Here is a 19849-nt window from a genome sequence, read left to right on the forward strand (position 1 = left end):
GCATGACACATTGCCTGTTTATGGTTACCACATTTTATTTCAAAGTCCCTTCATGGATGGCAGAAATATGGACCGTACACAAAAACAGACCCTGTTAACATTTGAATTCTAAGTCTTACCTTGACCTTGGAGCTAGGGTTCTGAGACACGTCGTCTCATTATGATAAACATTTATGCTAAGTAATTTCAAAACCTCTTGATGAATGGCAAAGTTACGAACCGGACACGAAATAGACCCTATTAACGTTTGACTTCTAAATGTGACCTTGACCTTGTAGCTAGGGGTCTGAGTATTACACATGAAACGTTGTCTCATTAAGATTAATATTTATGCCAAACTAGTTCTTTGCTGAAACAACATTAAAAGATGTAAGGAAGTTATTAATAAATAAATAAGAACCTAAACGTATCAAATGTTTTTGTAAAATTCTTGAAATAGATATATACTTAATAACTTAATAATAACATAAAATGTTAACAAAATCTGAAAAGTAGATCCCCCGGAAGCAACGAGGACAAAGCAAATATTGAATATTGCAGACTCAATTTAATTAAGTCTGCATTAACTCTAGTTTGTTTAATTTAGTGTACATGTATTTACTACTATGCTTTGCACGGAATGTCACGGATCAGAGGGATAGACTGGCTATATTCATCACTACAACCCGACAAACTGTAGGGAATCTAAAGTGGTAGAATATTCATGGCATGTTTAAATATGTAAGTTTTGAAATTTTCAAACAGTACATACCTTGAAACAAAATTTTTACTATCAAACGTAAGATCTACTGAATCACAAATATAGATTTGTTACCGTAGGTTGAAAACTTGACAGAATCAAGAACACCCTGAGATTCACCACGTGAGTTTTTGGACACAACCGTTACATTATACAGAGTATCCTCTTCAAGCTGACATAGTTCACAGGTGAATGACTCGCCCCCTCTACCGCTGGTCAGGTCCTTATACCGTGTTAGCTCTATAAAATCACATGATTGTTTATCAAAATTATAAATGTATGTTTTTCAAATTATAAAGGTGTGTTTATAAAAACAAATTAACAAGATAATTAAAGTATGTTTATCAAACTTATTAAGGTACTAATAATGAACAAGTAATAATCTCACAAGCTAATTACTAACATTCAAACACGTTATCAACTGAAGCTGTTGCTTGGAGCCTATGTGGCTATCTGGTTAAGGTCACTGAATGAAATCACTTGCCCCACCGTCGTTGGTTCGAAACCTTGCTTGGGAAGTTGGAATGTAGAATTTGTAATGTAAAAGAGTCATCCGGCTGGCTTAGAGAAGATCGGTTATTCTACCCAGGTGCCAGCCGATAGCTGAAATAATGCTCGCGAAGTTGTGTCAAGGTGCATCTTAACCCAACAAAAAAGTATTGATTACATAAAGCTACAATAATATGTAGCTTTTTAATGTCAATGTGTTGCAAAGGAGGGAAATGAAGAGTAGTTAGCTATTATTTTTATATGCAATCATTGTTTGTGACGTTATTTAGAAATCACTTCCTCTGTTAAACCTTTGTAAACGTAAAAGCATTAGTTTTAAGACGAAAACGTTTTGTTTTTACCGGTAATGGTTTCATCTTTGTATCTTTCAATGATAAATGTTTGGGTACTGTTGTAGTTGTATCCGGTTATAAAGTGTAGGTGAGCACATGTGTCGTTAACATCTAGAACACTCAAATTTGAGACGGGATCAGGAGGTCCTGCAAAATACAAAATACATATATTTAAAGCGTTATGAATAGTTCATTTATCTAACAATGGAAATGACAATGGCATATGATGAAATGTTTCCAAAATTAGAATAAACTCTTTGTCGATTAAACCTAGCTGACAATATGGCTATGTTGGTATTGGTGAAAATACTTTTCATAATTTATCTAAAATTGACGCATTAGACTATCTATACAGAATAGTAAGCTATGTTGTCAAGCAAAAGCTATAACTTATAGAGCTTGAAAAGTCTACGGCTTGAATTACTTTAATGACAGGTATAATTATGTATCTGTGTGCCGATGTTCTTGCAAATATTATACTGCCCAAGTACAATTGAACCAGTTAGGATTTGTAATTAATATGTTGTAGATAATACGGACATCCCAGTTATATTGAAAACGGTAAGAAGTGAAATTTTAAGAATATTTAGAGAAAGAAGTACTTACAGATCAGATAAAAAGGTCACCCCGCTTAATTATAATCTACTGTTTTGTTTTTCTTACTTCAGCCGGCGCTTTAAGGACGGATTACACCAAACCGGAAGTGACTACTCAGTGTTACATGTGAAGTAGTCCAAAATGTAGTTCCATGCTATGGATGAAATCTGGTATAATGAGTGACATGAGGAGGTGACAGTTAAATTTTTTGGCCTATGTTTATTGCTTATAGTATGGAAATAGATCTAGACCATTTTCATTGTAAATTTCTTGGAATAAGTTTTATTCTTTGCGAAAAATGTCTACCTACACGTAACTGCTAAACGGCTGTTTTCAGGAGGTCATTTTTAAAGGGTGAAGTTTCTCAGATCAGATTATTTTTCTAATATACAACATAACATGTCAATATTTTTCTATTTTTGATAAGAAGACATGTTATACTAAATGACCATATATGGTTTTCATATCATTGAAATGCTCTAAAGTGCTGAAAATGAGGTCGGAATGTTTTGTTATTAATATGAAATAAATAAGGAATTGAATTGGTAGAATGTAACCCTAGAAGGCGTGAGGGGTATAGCACATTTCATTATCTCTCACTAACTGACTCAGTCAAACCGAGATGATATTAAAAGTTACCATTGAAACCTTATTGCGGAAAAAGTGGATGATGATCAAACAGAAAATATACATTTACATTAGTTATAAAAACATCTAGTGTATATCTTTTTGTAGTTAAATTTGTTAATTGGGGTTCTTTCAAGACATAAATTGCACCTATTATTAACCAACGGTGTTCACAATTCTTCTCACTTTTTCGCACACTGTGACACGGACTGACTGACGATTAGACACTTGGTTTGCAGAAATTTTGCGGCTTTTTCAATTCTTAACTGGGCTCAAATCTTACATTACACTTATTCTCGCTTGCTTGTTTCTCTACAACATCTTAAACGCGAGTCATTTGACAACTGCTATTGTTTTTTTTTTTTTTTGTTTTTTTCATGTAAACTGATTTTTCCTTTTCCTCTGAGATAAGGCTCCAGATAATACATATGATTCCTGGGAAGGTAAACATTCTTCGTAAGGAATGACGGATGACAATCTACCACTTATGTCGGGAAAATCAGTGTTGAGATATTCAGACAAACTGATCGTCTTTTCATAACTAAAACACTGCGACAAGGCATTTAACATACTATTATGTTAATTTATTTATTTATTTATTTGGGTTTTACGGCTCACCAACACAGTATAGGTTATCTGGCGCGAACCAGGACTACAACTACTAGTATGATAATACGTCACAAGACATATTGTAAAAGTAAGCTATGTTCTATTAAAGATTGCTGATATTAATTTATTATGATATCGAAATAGGTCTTAGACAAGAAAATGTTCAAAGTGTCCAATAAAAACATATAGAAAAAAGCCCGCCCGTGGTAGAGACGACTTAAACAATTCCAGAAGAAAGTATTACGCCAAATTGCTTCATTTTATTCTGATTGTTCAATTTTCGAATGATTGTTAATATGGATGGAGGACGAATAATTTCAGACATATTGTCTTTTATCACATCGTCACGGAGAACATACGGCCCTGCCCGGGATCGAACTCGCGATCTCGTGGTCCGTAGATCTGCAATCTCCCTATTGAGCTAAGCAGGCGGTATGAAGCAATAATGTAACTCCAGATACATTACCTTTAAAGGTTCATTTATTTCTTCCCTTAGCAGCTGCATTTTGAAACAATCCTTTTTACAAATGCAAATATGCTTAAGTATCATGTAAATTTCAAACACTTGCAAATACAGTAAGCTTTAGAAGGGATCCTTACCTTCAGCCAGTAGTTGGTACACCTTCGCAAAATATCCTACTTTGTTTGTCATGTTGAGTGTATACTTTCCAAAATCATTAACACTGATATTTGCTAGATATACGGTACTAGTGTAGTTGGTATCGGAGCTTTTTATTTGTGTACCATTATGTAACCACACATATTTAGGTGGTGGGTAGCCGATAGCTTGAATAGTTAGAGATACAGTGTCACCTAGGCGTGGCTTAAATGTGGAATTACTTGTATGTCCCGGGTCTGGTTTGGGTTTTCCTATAATACATAAATGAATTGTGATAATGACTATTGTCACTCAAAGATAGCTGCAAAAACAATTTTGGGCTCCTAAACAGGGCAATATCAACTCTAATTCACAAGTTATCATTCAGCCTTTGCAATATGAATACATATAATAATACCTGTAACTTTGACATATGTGGCGATGTATATACAATGTTCTATTGTTATGTGTAAGCTTTGTATTTATTATTTTTGTCACTGTACAAATTTAATACTGTAAAACAGTACATTCCTTTGATACTGTGAAACAACATGATTTACTACAGAACTGACTATCAAACGTAAGATCTACTGAAACACAAATACAGATTTGTTACCGTAGGATGAAAACTTGACAGAATCAGGAACATCCCGAGATTCACCACGTGAGTTTTTGGAAACAACTGTTACATTATACAGAGTATCCTCTTCAAGCTGACAGAGTTCACAGGTGAATTGATCACCTCCTCTACCACTAGTCATGTCCTTATACCGTGTTAGCTCTATAAAATTATATGTATGTTTATCAAAATTATAATGGTACAGTCCATAAAATAAACAAACGTGTTTGTAAACATGGACGGATCCAAACGGAAGGGGAAGAAGCATTTTAAAGAAATATTTCGATGGCAAATTACAATACATCCGTAGCCCTGACCAACCTATAAGCCGGGACAGCCTATTTCATTAGTGCAACAACACGGTTGACCCATTTAAACGAGCTGCATGTTACAATGATAAAGTTATGTTAATAATAAAGAATTATGATATTTTTATCAAAATAATAAAGATATATTTATCAAGAAAATTTTAAGTTGTGTGTATTAAAAAGGATAAAGGTATTTGTATCGAAATTATTGAAGTACAGCTCGTTTAAATGGATCAGCCGTGTTGTTGTACTTATATAATAGACTGACCCGGTTAATAGGCTGGTCAGGACTAAGATATGTATTGTATTTTGACATCAAAATATTTCTATAAAATGCTTCTTCCCCTTCCGTTTGGATCCGTCCATGTTTACAAACACGTTTGTTTATTTTATGGACTGTATGCTTATTAAAACGGTATATTTATCCAAAGAAAAAACATAAAACTATGTTAAACAAAAAAAAGGTATGTTTATCAAAATTATGAAGGTATTAATTATTAACAGAATTCTTACAACGTTTCATTAATATCCTAACCTGGTATCAAATTTATTTGGGGAATCCTTGGCCAAGTGGTTAATGTCGCTGACTTGAAATCACATGTCCCTCACCTATGTGGGTTCGAAACCCCGCTTTGGGTGTACATTATTTCATTTTCATTTGAGAAAGCCATCCATCTGGTCTAAGGAAAGTCAGTGTTTCTAACAAGGTGCCCGCCCGTAATGAAATAATGTCTGATGAAAGTCTATCAACAAATGCTGAAAAAGTAGTCATATGGCCTGCATTATATCCGTGCGTCCTTAAACCCAACAAAAAATTTTGTTTTACATAAAGCTACAACAATACGCAGCTTCTCGACACCTGTGCTCTGTCTATCATAACTTAGCTGATGTTGTTTTTATTTTCTGATGACCACATCCGATAAATAATTACTTAACTCCATTTGTTTACCCAACTAGTATAGAACCGCACCATCTGTCTAATGACCCTCAAAAGAAACTTTTGACTTTCGAAGTTCGCATCACATGGTTATTTTTTAACATTTCTCGTATCTATTAAACATAACGCTTTTTTAATAAAATATTTGTAAAAATGTGTACAAAAAGATTATCAAATGAGGAAACAATGCGACAATCGTTTCAAGGCAATGCCCCTATTTTCATTTTTTTACTTTTGTCTACTTCGTACTTTATGTTACATATATTGTCTTGTTTGTTGTCGGTGTTTTTTTTCCTATTCCCCCATCACCTCCCCCACTCCCCTTGCATTTACGCCCTTCTTCTTTGACTCTGAGTGAGGTCAAGTGCCAGTCATAATTTTGGTAAATGATCGTCCCTGTGTGGTTGTTTTTTGAGCGTGTTTTTTTCTGTTGAAAATTCATCATTGCCTTTTTTCCATTTTCCCCAACACATCCACCCTTTTATGTACCTCTTAACCATTTTTATATCTTGCATATAATTAAACTGTACCTGTTTGATTTTTAAGCAACCCGGCTGCTGTATTTTCCGTTAAAGTTGGCATAATTGCGATGCAGTTTAGAAATCTGCAGTATATAAGCATAGCTGTAGCTAATATGTTAAACTACTTCGTATAGCGAAGGAAAGAAATGAATAGTAGTTCGTTTTTATTTTTATATGTAACCGTTGTTTGTGATACGACTTATTTATCATGCACTTCCCACGGTAAACCTTTCAAATTCAAATGGATGTAATGAGATTAATTATTGTCAGACGATAACGGTTTTGTTTTTACCTGTAACGTTTTCACCTTTATATCTTTCAATGATAAAGGTTTGGGTACTGTTATAGTTGTATCCGGTTATAAAGCGTAGATGAGCACATGTAACGTTAACATCAACAACGTTCAGATGTAAGACGGGCCCAGGAGGTCCTGTAAAATACACAAAAAAGGTTATAAACAGGTTCTTTGATTAAAAAAAGAAATAACATATGATGAAAAGGATTCCAAAATTAGAATAAACTCTTAGTCTAGTATACCAAAGTACACAAAATATGTTCATGTAAATAGTAGTGAAATATTTTTAACATTATAAGAAGATAAGAACGCATTACATTATATCCAGGATCCAGCTATGTTGTCAAGCTAAAACTATGACTTTTAGCAAACGAGTGAAAGAGCTTGAAAGGTCAACGGCTTAATAAACTTTTGTGACACGTATAATGCTATGTTCTTGCAAATATTATCCTTCCCAAGTAAAGTGCACCAGTTCAGATTTGTATCTGATATGTTAGAGGTAATACGGTCATTCCAGTTAAACTGAAAACTTTTCAAAAATATTTAAAAAGTACTGACATGTCAGACAAACAGGTTACCCTAATTCATTATTATACATTGCTTTTTGCGTTTATTATGAGGGGTGTGAGGGGTGTTGTAAGTTTCATTATCTCTCATGAACAGACTCGATCCACCCGATACTGCTTTTATTTTGTTTGTTTCAACGGGGTCTATTCTTGACTTTCAAAGTAGATTTGTTTCAATTCTATATATCATGAAATTGAGGTGTATTTGCATCAGTCATTATTGTATGAAAAAATAACATGGCATTAATACCATCTGCAAGTATTTCATAATCTTCCAAATAGAAGCCAAAGTTATTTGTCACGTTGAGTGTATATTTCCCAAAATCGTTGACAACAATTTCTCTGATGAGAACGGTGCTAGTATAGTTATCGTTGGTGCTGTTTATTGAAGTGCCATTGTGCCGCCACTGGAACACAGGAATTGGGAAACCTTGAGCGTGTGCAGTCAGAGTTACAGTGTCACCAAGTCGTGGTTCTAATGTTGTATTCGTATGAAACTTTGGATCAGGTTTTGGTTTACCTATACAATGGAAAAGAAATTATTGTTATAAATAAAACACAAATGTACCGATAAAATTGATAGCTATATATAACTACATATAAATCATTCTGTTAAACGTAAAAAGTAACGTTTAAAGTATTTTTCGTTTTCTTTTTCTATTTTGGACTAAATTGTGCAAATTGGAAAATATTTGGTTGTACTTCAAGTTAAAATATTGAATACCTTAGATTTACTTGACAATTTTACTTCTCTGTAACGAAGAATGGCATATATTCATACCGTATGTAGAAAACTGAACATTGTTGGGAAAATGTGTTGAATTTCCCCGACTGTTACCAGACACCACTGTGAGACTGTATTGAGTGCTTTCGTTGAGAGCATTGATTGTAAGGGAGACATGTTTCCCACCAGAGTCATTTGGTGTGTCTTCCTTCTTTCTGTGGAAATCTAGATTTTTAGAAAGTTTATGCAAAATATTAGGTGCATATATTGCGTGTTATGAAATCTTCATTTTAAAATCTTGAATAGTCTATTGTATAGAAATAATAGCATTTGCATTCTGACTTATGATTAACCTTAGTGATAAATTGTATGACGTTAGTGTATATACTATGAATAAAGCAACTAAAAGATCTGTAAGATGGCTTAAGAACTGTTGTACTCGACTATTAGACATTTCTAGCGTATCACGAAACTGAGTTAGATGTCGCATGCCGATAATATATCGGGTGTTTTCTCAAACGCATCGTATACTCAAAGGCAAGGCTGAAGTAAAATGAGAAGGATATTTTTTGTTGGGCGCACTACAATCTTACTAAAGTACATCTCCTATTACGCTATGCTTAAGATCTGAGAACGAGCTATTGATAGCCTCGTTCTGGCGACCCTTCCGCTAGCCAAACTTTACTTATAACATTTTGCAAAACTATAGTTAGCCTTGAGTTTTGATATTTACAATTCTTATGTCGTAACGTGTCAGATATCCGGTTAGCTCAGTCGGTATGCCACTTGCTCTGTAAGCGAGGGGTCCCGGGTTCGAACCCTGGATTGCCTGCACATTTATCTTACTATTTGACATTCGAACAAGTCGTCTGATTGGTTCAAATAAAAATAGATTTGCAAAAATAAAAAAAGCAATATTGGAAATCCAAAATATACAGAAGACGAATGTGAATGGGTTATTCTCAGATCTTCGTTTAGAAGATCAAGTACTTTAGTCAGACTGGGGTGCACTATACATTGTCTTAGAAAATAATTACCATATCTAATTGCAAACATACAATTATTTTAGTTATTCCAATTGTTTGCTCCTACAAACAACAGACGCACTTATGCTCATACTAAAAACGTTCCAGTAGATCTACTTATGTTTTACGTTCGGTGTGTTTCAAGAAGTTTGTACATATATTGTATGCACAGAACAACTCTGTATTAACATAATGTATATTCTACTTTTCAATTTGATTAGTGATTAGGCTGCTGAAATGATTCAATCGCCCTAAGTCACTCACCTGGTCTTGAATATTTGACCTTGAGTAAACATATGACACACTGAATCATGAATGATAAAATTTGTGTTTAGCATACAAAAACATTAAACAAGTCGACAAAAGAACGACATAACAAAATATGCTGCAAGATAGACCAACGAGATATAAAAGAATTTCTTTTCTAACTTCTGCAAAAAGTACTTTTTATCAAATTCATGAAATTTATTATCCTACAGATAAGCATTAGTGCTATCTGCGTGCTTCTTTGTATAGTCAGAAATGCAAAATTTTGAGAGATCATTTACTTACTCAAAATTTCGACTAATTTTACCAGCTTACTGGACATTCTCTGGAAAGTTAACTTGTAAATGAAATGTCGACTTACTATCCCGAAATTTCTTACTATGCCTTACTAAACTTCGACTTACTTACTTACAGTTTTCACTTACAAACAAAGGAATATAAAGAAATGACAAAAATGAAGGTATGACAGATTCTACGTTGAAATTCTTAGTATGAATATATTAAGTAAATGCAATTTCCTAGTTAGGCAATTCGAAATGTACAGTCAGTAAGGCGAAATTTCGAGTAAGGTATCTTAAACTTTGAAATATACAATGACTTAGGTAAATAACTCGAAATTTTGAGTTTCTGCTAAAATAACACGCAATCTTCCGTCTAATGCAGCATTTTTAACACGCTAGAATGCTAGAGTCAAACATAATTTAATTTATTTTACGCTGATGTTTAATCATTTTATTTTTTATCTATGTTTGGTAACCGAGTAATACAATTCTGACTTTAAATCGACTTCCTGTCGATATCTTACATTACTCAAATGCTTGAGGAATTCATTTACGCGTACAGCTTCACCCTAAAAAGTTTATAAACAAGTGATGACTTGGCCAGAATCAGGTATTGACAACCAGATTATTGTAAAATTACTGAATATATCCGTGGAATTACTGTTATCATTACATGTTTGAAGTTGTGGGAGTGAAATAAAACCATTACATAATTTTGTTATTTCACTAGTACGAATAAAAAAATCCTTTTAAAAAGGATTCGCTTGGCTAGTTGAGGAAATAGAGTCCAGAGAAGGCAGTTGTTTCAAGCTAGTTAGTGTCCGGTGATTGAAAAGGAAGTATTTGTACATGATATCCTGAAATCCTATTTGCTAAAGCTGTATAAAGATTTGTTTGTTAATTAACAAGGTCCCTTTACAGACTAATGGTATCGGCCAAAACATAAGCACAGAAAATTGTGGCAAAAATTCCTCCGCGATACCCAAAGGGCAGATTGCATTACTTCATCGCTTCGGTCAATACTGTCTATGATATCAAAGTTTCTTTTTAGGCGATCTGGTAGTAACACATATTTTATTGATAAAGGCAGTCTTTTATTTTTTAACTTGAAACCTTAACATATCTAATAAATAACAGGAAACAGTCATACGTAGATCTAGTGGCTTTATTCTTGTTAATTTATAATTCTACTCTTTTCAGAGACAAATCTCATTTTTTGTTACTGTTGTATGTCACGTTGATAACACAAGTCAGCGAACACTATCAGAAAGCACTACGCTTAACGTCAACTGGAAATGTGCTGGCGAACAGTAAACGCAGGAAGATATTTCACGTTAACCTAAAACGACACACAGTTATACTGGGGACCAATCCGTTTTCTATACACTGTGCTTTTATAGACCTTATATTTCACGGGAAGCCCAAAATATAACGCTTGGTTGATTGGACTGATTGGACTGCAAAGGTATCGTTGACCAATCAATCGAATTCCTTGATTGGATTTTGTCCAACTTCTCCTATTACGGGGATTCTAAATAACCGAAAACAGTGCATGACTTGATAAATACGCCCTTGAAGTTTAGAAGTATGGCATCAAAACATGGAAACATTTGGTAAAAAACAACATCTTAACCAACAATCAACCTCTACCGTACTGTCCTTTACGACCGGATACTTAAAATATTATCAAGACAGGAAGTTGTCTCCCTTAAAAATGAAAGGCATTATAAACAACTGCTGAAAACTACGTTTCACTTTCTTGTGAAGATTCATTACAGGGCGATTATTGTAAATTCAATAAAACGAAGATGTAACAGGAGTTATAAAGGAGTTGAACCGTTCGCACTGGTCCTTTTATACTGTACTTTTTCGGAATTCATTTTATATATCAACAAGAGCTGTCTTCAGACAGCAACGCTCGACCATTCAGCAGCCTTGTCAATTGAATGAATACAAGTCAAAAAAGGCGCATAATTTTGTAAAAACGCAAAACAGGATTATGGAACCTGTACAGTGCTTATCAGCTCACAACAATGGACAAGTCTGTGAAGTTTCAATCCATTCCCATTAGTGGGTACGGAGATACCAGCATTAACCCAAAAAAAAGCTAAGTTGAAAAAGGGGCATAATTTTGTAAAACGAAAAGTAGATTTATTGCACATTTGCACTGCATGTCATATCATAACAGTGAACAAGTGTGTGAAGTTTCAATCCATTCCCACAAGTGGTTACTGAGATATTAGCTTACATACAAAACATTAACCAAAAATTTCAAAGTCGAAAAAGGGGCATTATTTTGTAAAAATGCAAAGTAGAATTATGGAACCTTCACAGTGCAAGTATTCCCATAAGTGGATACTAAGATACCAGCTTACATACAAAAACTTAACCAAAAATTGCTAAGTCGAAAAAGGGGCATAATTTTGTAAAATATATATATATATAGCTATGGAACCTATGCAGTGTAAGTCAGTTTATCTCAGTGAAGTGTGTGAAGTTTCAATCCGGTTACTGAGATATTGGCTTACATACAAAACCTTAAAAAAATTCTAAGTAGAAAAAGGGGCTTAATTTTGTAAAAAAAAAGCAAAATAGAGTTATGGAACCTGTGTAATGTAAGTCAGTTTATCACAGTGAATAAGTGTATTAAGTTTCAATCTATTCCGCCAAGTGATAACTGAGATACCAGCTTACATACAAAACCTTAACCAAATCGGGACGGCGACGCGGACGAGGACGCGGACGCACGGTCGAGTCCAATAGCTCTACTATTCTATGAATAGTCGAGCTTATAGTTAAAAGTTGTTTTGTAGAGTAAGAAACATGTTTTCTTTGCTGTTAAATTTTCATGTAAAACAACTCTTCCTTTCTATGATTTGGTGTTTTTTATTTATTTTTTTTTTTTTTTGGTTCTTTTTTTCCTCTCAAAATGTACAACTCGTCATTGCGATAAACTAGAAATGTTTTAAGACAATGTATCTATTTTCATTCACAAGTTAAAATATACTGTCTATATTTACAGGTGATGTCTTAATACAGGTTTATCTGTTTATCTACATGTGTGTAACTTAGGAGATTTTCAATACGTATAGTACAGCTAATACCTGTGAGGTTTCCATCAACTTCCTGCATAATGTAGAATGTTTGAGTGTCATTATGATCGTTACCAGTAATAAAGCTAAGGTTAGCCGAGTATATTGTGACGTCAGAGACTTTTAGGCCTGTAACTGGTTCCGGAGGACCTACGAAATAAATGTTAATCAGTGTCGTCAAATCTAGTTAGATTTGCAAACAATAGTTTATTAGATAGAACGTAGTATTTCGCCTTTACAGTAATAAGAAAGAATATTATATTATTTTGTGAAGTAAGAAAAAAGAATAGATTTGATATCAACATGGTGGTGAATGTTACAATACCAGTAAACACCTGGCTTCCAGATCAATGTCGTAACATTACATTAAACAAACAGGTATCCCAGGCCCTTCAAGGGCCCTGACTTTATCAATAAACTTTGAAACTGTGAAACTTCGGAGTATTAAAAAGAACTAATAGTATTTAAGTCGATAGTGTATGAATTAAAAGTAAAACTCTACATATTTTACAGACTACTTGTGCGTTATTAAAATAAATGTTGGCTAGAAATCCCTGAGTCACATTACTTTTTCTTTTTTTACAACCACTAACTATTGAAAATTAGGTTCTAAATTTCGAAAAGATTCACATAGTTCTTGAGGCCCTTAAATGGAAATGTATCTCATTTTCTGTATTATCTTAATTAAACACTGAAATTTACTAAGACCCAAATGGGAGTTAGATATTGAAACTTTATTACTGATGCTGTTCACAAACAAGCCTTTGCAGATTTGTAAATGAATATTTTCCTAACTGGGGCTAAGGACTGGTAAAAAGCCGATATTACATTTACTTACACAATACAACAATTTTTTCTCTGGCAGTAGCATTTGCTAGACTGTTTTTACAAGCAAGCTCGTACTGGCCGTTGTCAGTGCAATTTAAAGACGGAATGGTAATGTTTAATATTCCTTCTCCGTTATGTTGAAAATATAAATGTCCATCAACCAATGACCTGTAAGTGGTGGTAGGTTCGGGGTTTCCTTCTACTTGAACTTGCATGTGGAAATTACCGCCTAGGTGAAACTCTGTTTTAGAGACATTCACCAGAAGAATCTTCGCCGGATCTAAAACATATTATGACCTTTCTCATAACTATTTGTTTATTTATCTCTTAATCTATTTTTGTATATTTTGTTTGTTTAATTATATATTTTGCTGCTTCTGTAATCAAATGTGACTTTTCTAACAACAACACATTCGTAACGCTGATGCCAGCATTTGTTAGCTTCAGACATTTTATAAATTTATGTAAACTATGAGTAAACTTACACAATACATTCAGGAAAAACGAATATATATCTTTTTTTATATTGCGCTCTTCTGTTGACTTCATGTCGGTTTTATCGACGGCACTGCATGTGTAAATTCCTGTATTTTTTCTTGTAACATTTGTAATGTTCAGTAGTGGGCCATATTCAAAAGCGGTGATACCGAAACTCCATAATATCTGACCTGTAGCTGTGACATTACACATAATATGCAAATCTTCACCTTCTGTAACATATTTAACATTGATAGTCTCTGAAAGACAAGGCAGAAAAATAGTTTCTATTTTATGCGATACATGTACAAAGATGATATTTTAACTTCAATGAAAGACAGGAATATCTTGCAACGAATCACCTGATGCAATACTTTATCGGGCGTTGCAAATATTAAATCTGGTATTCACAAGAAATATTTTCCGTTTATTTCATATATTGTCAACGGTAAACATTTTTGAAACTATCATATTTATATTGAAAATGGTAGACAGTTTTATAGTATTTATAGATTTCTTTTACATTTTGTTATGAATGAGTCTACTTGTGTATTCGTAATTTAGGTCACACCAAATTGAAAAGGATTTTCAATCGGAGTTTTCATCGGATTTTTTTTTCTGAAAAAATTGAGGCGGCGAGTGGTTTTTGAGAAAATCAGAGCGAGCGAAGAGCGAAGAAATATATTTGTCTTGATTTGGCTCTCGATTGACTAATAAAAACCTTAAACTAGAATGTAAAGCCATTTTACATTAAAAATAATTCACCAGGGATTGAGAAAATTTGACCTGCAGACACACAACAAAGCGAACTCGTGAAGAAAGGTATTAAGTAACATTGGCATACAGTACAGTGTTATCAAATAATGTATGCTTTTGAAAGTGCTGTTAGAAAATATGTAATATACAACAATGCATAACCTTAAACCATAACCATGACATAGATATATGACTTGAATATTTACTGCTATGAAAACGTAGCATTTTTTGCTCGACTTTTTGATGTTTTTGATAAAGTCAAATATCTCTGTTACTATAAAAGCTTTTGACTTGAAACTTAAAATAGCTATTTACTACCAAAGTCTACACCAGGAGAAACAATTCCCATGACCATAACTCTGATTCAATTTTGACAGAGTTATGCCCCTTTTTAACTTAGAATATTTTTGTTTAAGTTTTATATAGCGTCCAATAGGTCTGTTACTTTCAAAGCTTTTGACTACTTTGCCCCTTTTACTGGCAAAGCTCTTATTCAGAGTCCAGCACTTAGAAAAGTCGAGCATGCTGTCTTACGGACAGCATCTTGTTCTAACTTTAAACTTTCTTAACAGATTAAATTTGTTGAAACAAAGTCTCAATTAAGGTCTGAAATGGAGATTAACGTGCATTAACATTATTCTACTCGAGGATTGGAAAATTTGAAAATCTAAACTGGTCAGAACACAACTCATAATGTAAATTCCTTACCCCACCCACTATCGTATACAAATGCTGATCATTTGGACAAGAAAAACAGAAAACGGAAAATTGACATGCATCAATACGTAATTACCCTTACCAAAATAATGTAGATTGGTGTTATTAAATAAATTAGTATGTTTTTCATCCAATTTTCAATGAGATAAAGCCGATATTGTAGTAACTTAATTTGGTAAACATTTGACGAAAATGGCGTAACTGCATTAAGGTTCATGTAAAGTATTTTGAAACAACCCCTCGGGGAAATTTTTGTTTTAGTTTTTTTAAGCCACATAGGCCTTGGGCTATCAAAAAGAATAAACCAAAATGTTCATAATAAGTAGAAGAAACTTTCAAGACAGGTTATTCCATTTTTGAACAACACATTTTGTCTTATAACACATGTGCTTTGACTGTTCATGTTCTATTTTGTAGAAGATATCAAGCTCCTTTTTCAAAAGTATTTTGTCACTACTTTTATAATTATTGTGTGTCTAACATATTTGTCCAGGTACTCCGGAAGTTGAAAGTGTTACAAACCATGTATATTTTTAAAAAATGCAAAAATTGCAAAATGAAAGTGAAAGTAGAGCTGTCAAATTGACAAAAAAACTGCAGTATTCCAGCAAATATAAAAGTAACCTATTTTTCATTTCCCGGAGTACCTAGATAAGTATGTAAGACACACAACAAAAACAAACTTAAAGAAAAAATATGTTTGAAAAAGAAGTTTGATATTTTGTACAAAATAGAATGTGGACAGCTGAAGTACATGTTTTGTAAGACAAAATACATATTACCAAACAAGGTGACCTATACAGAAAGTATTTTCTACTTCTTCTAAACAACCCCGTATATGTATGTTATGAATATTATAAGTCTTTCCGGTATAGTTTCCAAAATGAAAATTTACCTAAGGGGTGGTCTCAAACGCTCTACATGAACTTTATGGGGAAATAAGTTTAATGCAACTAAATATCAGTATTATGATATATTGTAGACGATGTGTGCGTGGTATATATTTATTGTGATTAAAGTCCATTTCAGAACAATCTTGGACTGGTATTTTAAGCATTTGTACACGGTTACGTCCGTAGAAAGTAGCGCACCAAAAAAATTTGGCTTGATTTTCTTCAATGGGGCGAGCGCATGCCAAAAACAAAAACAAAAAAAATATTTTTTTTTGTGTTTCTGAAAATATACGAGCGGCAAATTCGATAAACAACTTTTTAATTTGGTGAAGCCTTAGTCTGTTTGTGTCTTAATGAATGAACCTTTACCTTTTATTAGCTTTTGATATTATTCATATAGCCTTTCCTGCACGTACCAGTGAAATTGTATACGATAACCGCAATGTGAAACTGTTATATACTCGTACTGTCATTGTTAAACCTGCATTTTTAGTTCTTTCCATTGATCTAACTCAAATCCTTGAACAAAATCTACAAAATGTTGATGAAAACAATAGGAAGAAAAATACTCGTCTTAATTAACTTGTAAATACGTTTTAACATTACTAACTTACAGAAGCGCCTTCTTTGTGAATGTCAAGCTCATTTAACTTAGTCGTCCTTCAAACGAAAGTTGCCTCAAGTCGACCATTTTTACAGGTCATGATCCTTGGTTTCAGTTGCAATAGCATTTAGCAACGGCGTACCGAGTATCTTCTAATGATCACACAATATCTAGTTTCTAAAACTATACAATCAAACAATCAATATTTCACGCATTGATCAGGAGGTTCACACAATTTATATCAACTGTCTCACCACCCTTTGGACTTAAATAGCTCCCATAAGACATAATTAAAACATACCTACCACTTGAAACCGACGGCCTTCCACCGGGTGTTGACGAGACACACAACACAAAAGCTGCCAATAACGCCGTCAATAGAAAAGTTAAAAATTGTCCCATCCTGTATAGTCTCTTCGTTTCCTTTTCTTTCCAGTTGTACAAAATAACTTGAAAATACAGCTTAAGTTTCCTCGGTTTGTGTTTAAATTCGTATAAATAAGGAAGTTCAACACAATGAAACGAAAACTAGAATATCAAATCGTATCTCACAGGGTTATCAATCAGTGTATAAAGATAACGCGCAACAAGGGTTGAGACAGGGGTTGGCTGTTAGTGATACCGCTTTAAACTTGATAATGTATTGACTGGATAGTGTTTTTTTTATAAACTAGCTCTAGCATTTTACATATCAAAAGCAAGATATAACCAGATCTATATACGATGTATGGCGCAATTAGGTTGTAACAATAAATTTACTAAACTATTCTTCCCTAATGATATCTAAGACAAACAAGGGTAACTGATATTAATTCACGTGTCGACATTGTGTTAAAGTTTAAGCGGATGTTTAATTAACAAATAATCAAGGCCATCGCGTTGTTTATCGTTTAATTTACCACGGTTCAGAGTTTAGATGTGTAGGAATTGAACCACGAGGGCGTTAGCCCGAGTGGTTAAATACTGAAGCATCTGAACGATGAACCGTGGTAAACTAGACGATAAATCACAAGAAGGCCTTGATTGTTTTCATTCTGACATGCACGTTGATATATTTCAATAAATATTATGCTGGAATTCATTTACGCGAGGAGTAATGTATCGGACGTCAGGCGGCTACATGACGTCGAAATTGACGTCATAATGTCCTCTTACCGGTCCGTGCGTCAACCGTTGTTTATCGCAGGATATATTGCGTTTGATTTTCTTCTTTGTTTAACTGGAAATCAATTCGAGCCATGTTAGAATGAACGTTTAACGTCGTAACTTATTGATATTTTTCGGGTCCTACTTTCATTTTTGCAATAAATCAAAAAAGATCTGAATAGCATTGCTATGTTACATACTTTAATAAACTTAATAAACTTTCTAACACCTACACGCTATTGTGGCAATATCATTCATATTACTTAAGTATTATATTATGAAATTTCTTAAAATGTATTGTTAATAACATATCAAAATACTGCTGGAATACTTAGGGGTGTTAAAAGTATAGAGTATAATATAATAAATTATAAAATCTTAGACTCAAATATACACAAACGATAAAATATCATTAACATGTTTTAGTGTAATTTTAGAATATATCAACAGATACCATTAATATTTACTGAAAATGACAGGATTGTCTAAGGTTAATATGTGTATCTAAAACTGGTATCATAAGATATGTAAAGTTCAAGTACCTGTGGCCAATCCAACTGTGATAAAGGGTGTACAGGTTCATGCTGAAAATAGCAACAACATGAGAGAACAAGAAGGCCATGATAACTGTGACTCGCTCACTCGAGTTTCACTGTTCAAACATAACTATATAATGGCAGCATACTTTTAAACAATTAGGTAGAGGCTCCAAAGAAAATGTGATTATAGGGCTCAAATCTTAGCTCGCATACTCGCAAAATTCGGGAGATATTTAGCCAGAATTTCTGATTTTTGCAACTAGTATTTTTATTTGTTAAATGAAAAAATAACTTGATCAAACCAGATTTGAGTCGAGTACTGGGTGTCAGTACTCGAGTATAATTTGAGTACTTGACACCTTGGTACTTACTCATGTGAGTACTAAGAACTAATTTTGCTGAAATACTAGAGTATTAATTGAGTATTACTCCCAGTACCCGTGAATATTTTACGAATACCATAGTATAAATTCAAATTTTTTCAAAAAACACGATCACAAGCATATACTAGTCTTCATCACCATCATCAAAAGAGTGTCTTTTAATGTTATACATTTTATTTCAGAAAAAATATGACGGATAGAGAAAATTTAGCCTGATGATACGAAGAAAGTCAGAACACATGCTATATTTCTCTCAGTAGAACGGGTAGGGAGAACGTAAATATTGTAGTTACATATATGGTTTCAATGTTTTGGAGAAAAAAAAACAGATGTCGCCAGAAGAACACTAAGAAACTTAGTCACTCGCGTGATGTCTTCAGTTTATAAGTTTTACGGTTCAAATGCAATGTAGATTCTAACAATATATCTTCTCAGTGAAAATAAAAGAAGTGAAAACGAACTTCCTCTATGAAGTTTGAATGAACGCTGTTGAATATTGCACGAGTAGCCTGGATTTTAGATAGTACAGACATCCATTTAGAATTGACAGTTTTGTCACTTAACATGTATTGTATAATAACAGAGAAAAAATAAACTTATAAACCAATCATAAAATTATTTTAATAAATTGTGATTGGTTACAACTGAAAGGCAAAGTGAACATAATTTATTTATCTTACTAGATCTATATACCGCCCTTTTCATGAAATATACAATCAAAGGCATTTTCCATACATAGACAGCCACTCGGGGTACCAATTCATCCTCTACCAGTACAGATGCAAAGAATCCCTATAAGAGAGACAGAAATCCTCAAGATACAGACATGTCTGGCTAACTTAGCCTAGCTCTTTGCGAA

At 33.5% G+C, this 19849-nt stretch overlaps 1 protein-coding gene across 1 annotated transcript in view; it reads right to left on the reverse strand.

Annotated features, from left to right (window-relative positions):
- The window catches only part of LOC123561383 (hemicentin-1-like), a 36190-nt gene extending 18731 nt beyond the window's left edge, over positions 1-17459 (reverse strand). Inside the window, exons 1-8 of the mRNA XM_053553243.1 lie at positions 17228-17459; positions 13961-14212; positions 13486-13755; positions 12660-12797; positions 8040-8207; positions 7509-7778; positions 1591-1728; positions 815-979 (exon numbers count right to left, since the gene is read on the reverse strand). Coding sequence (XP_053409218.1) covers positions 815-979; positions 1591-1728; positions 7509-7778; positions 8040-8207; positions 12660-12797; positions 13486-13755; positions 13961-14212; positions 17228-17324 — 1498 coding nt within the window. The 5' untranslated portion in view covers positions 17325-17459. The remainder of the gene's footprint in view (positions 1-814; positions 980-1590; positions 1729-7508; positions 7779-8039; positions 8208-12659; positions 12798-13485; positions 13756-13960; positions 14213-17227) is intronic.
- Positions 17460-19849: the final 2390 nt, after the last annotated feature.

This window comes from Mercenaria mercenaria, chromosome 10, assembly GCF_021730395.1.
Source record: "Mercenaria mercenaria strain notata chromosome 10, MADL_Memer_1, whole genome shotgun sequence".
Lineage (NCBI taxonomy): Eukaryota > Metazoa > Mollusca > Bivalvia > Venerida > Veneridae > Mercenaria > Mercenaria mercenaria.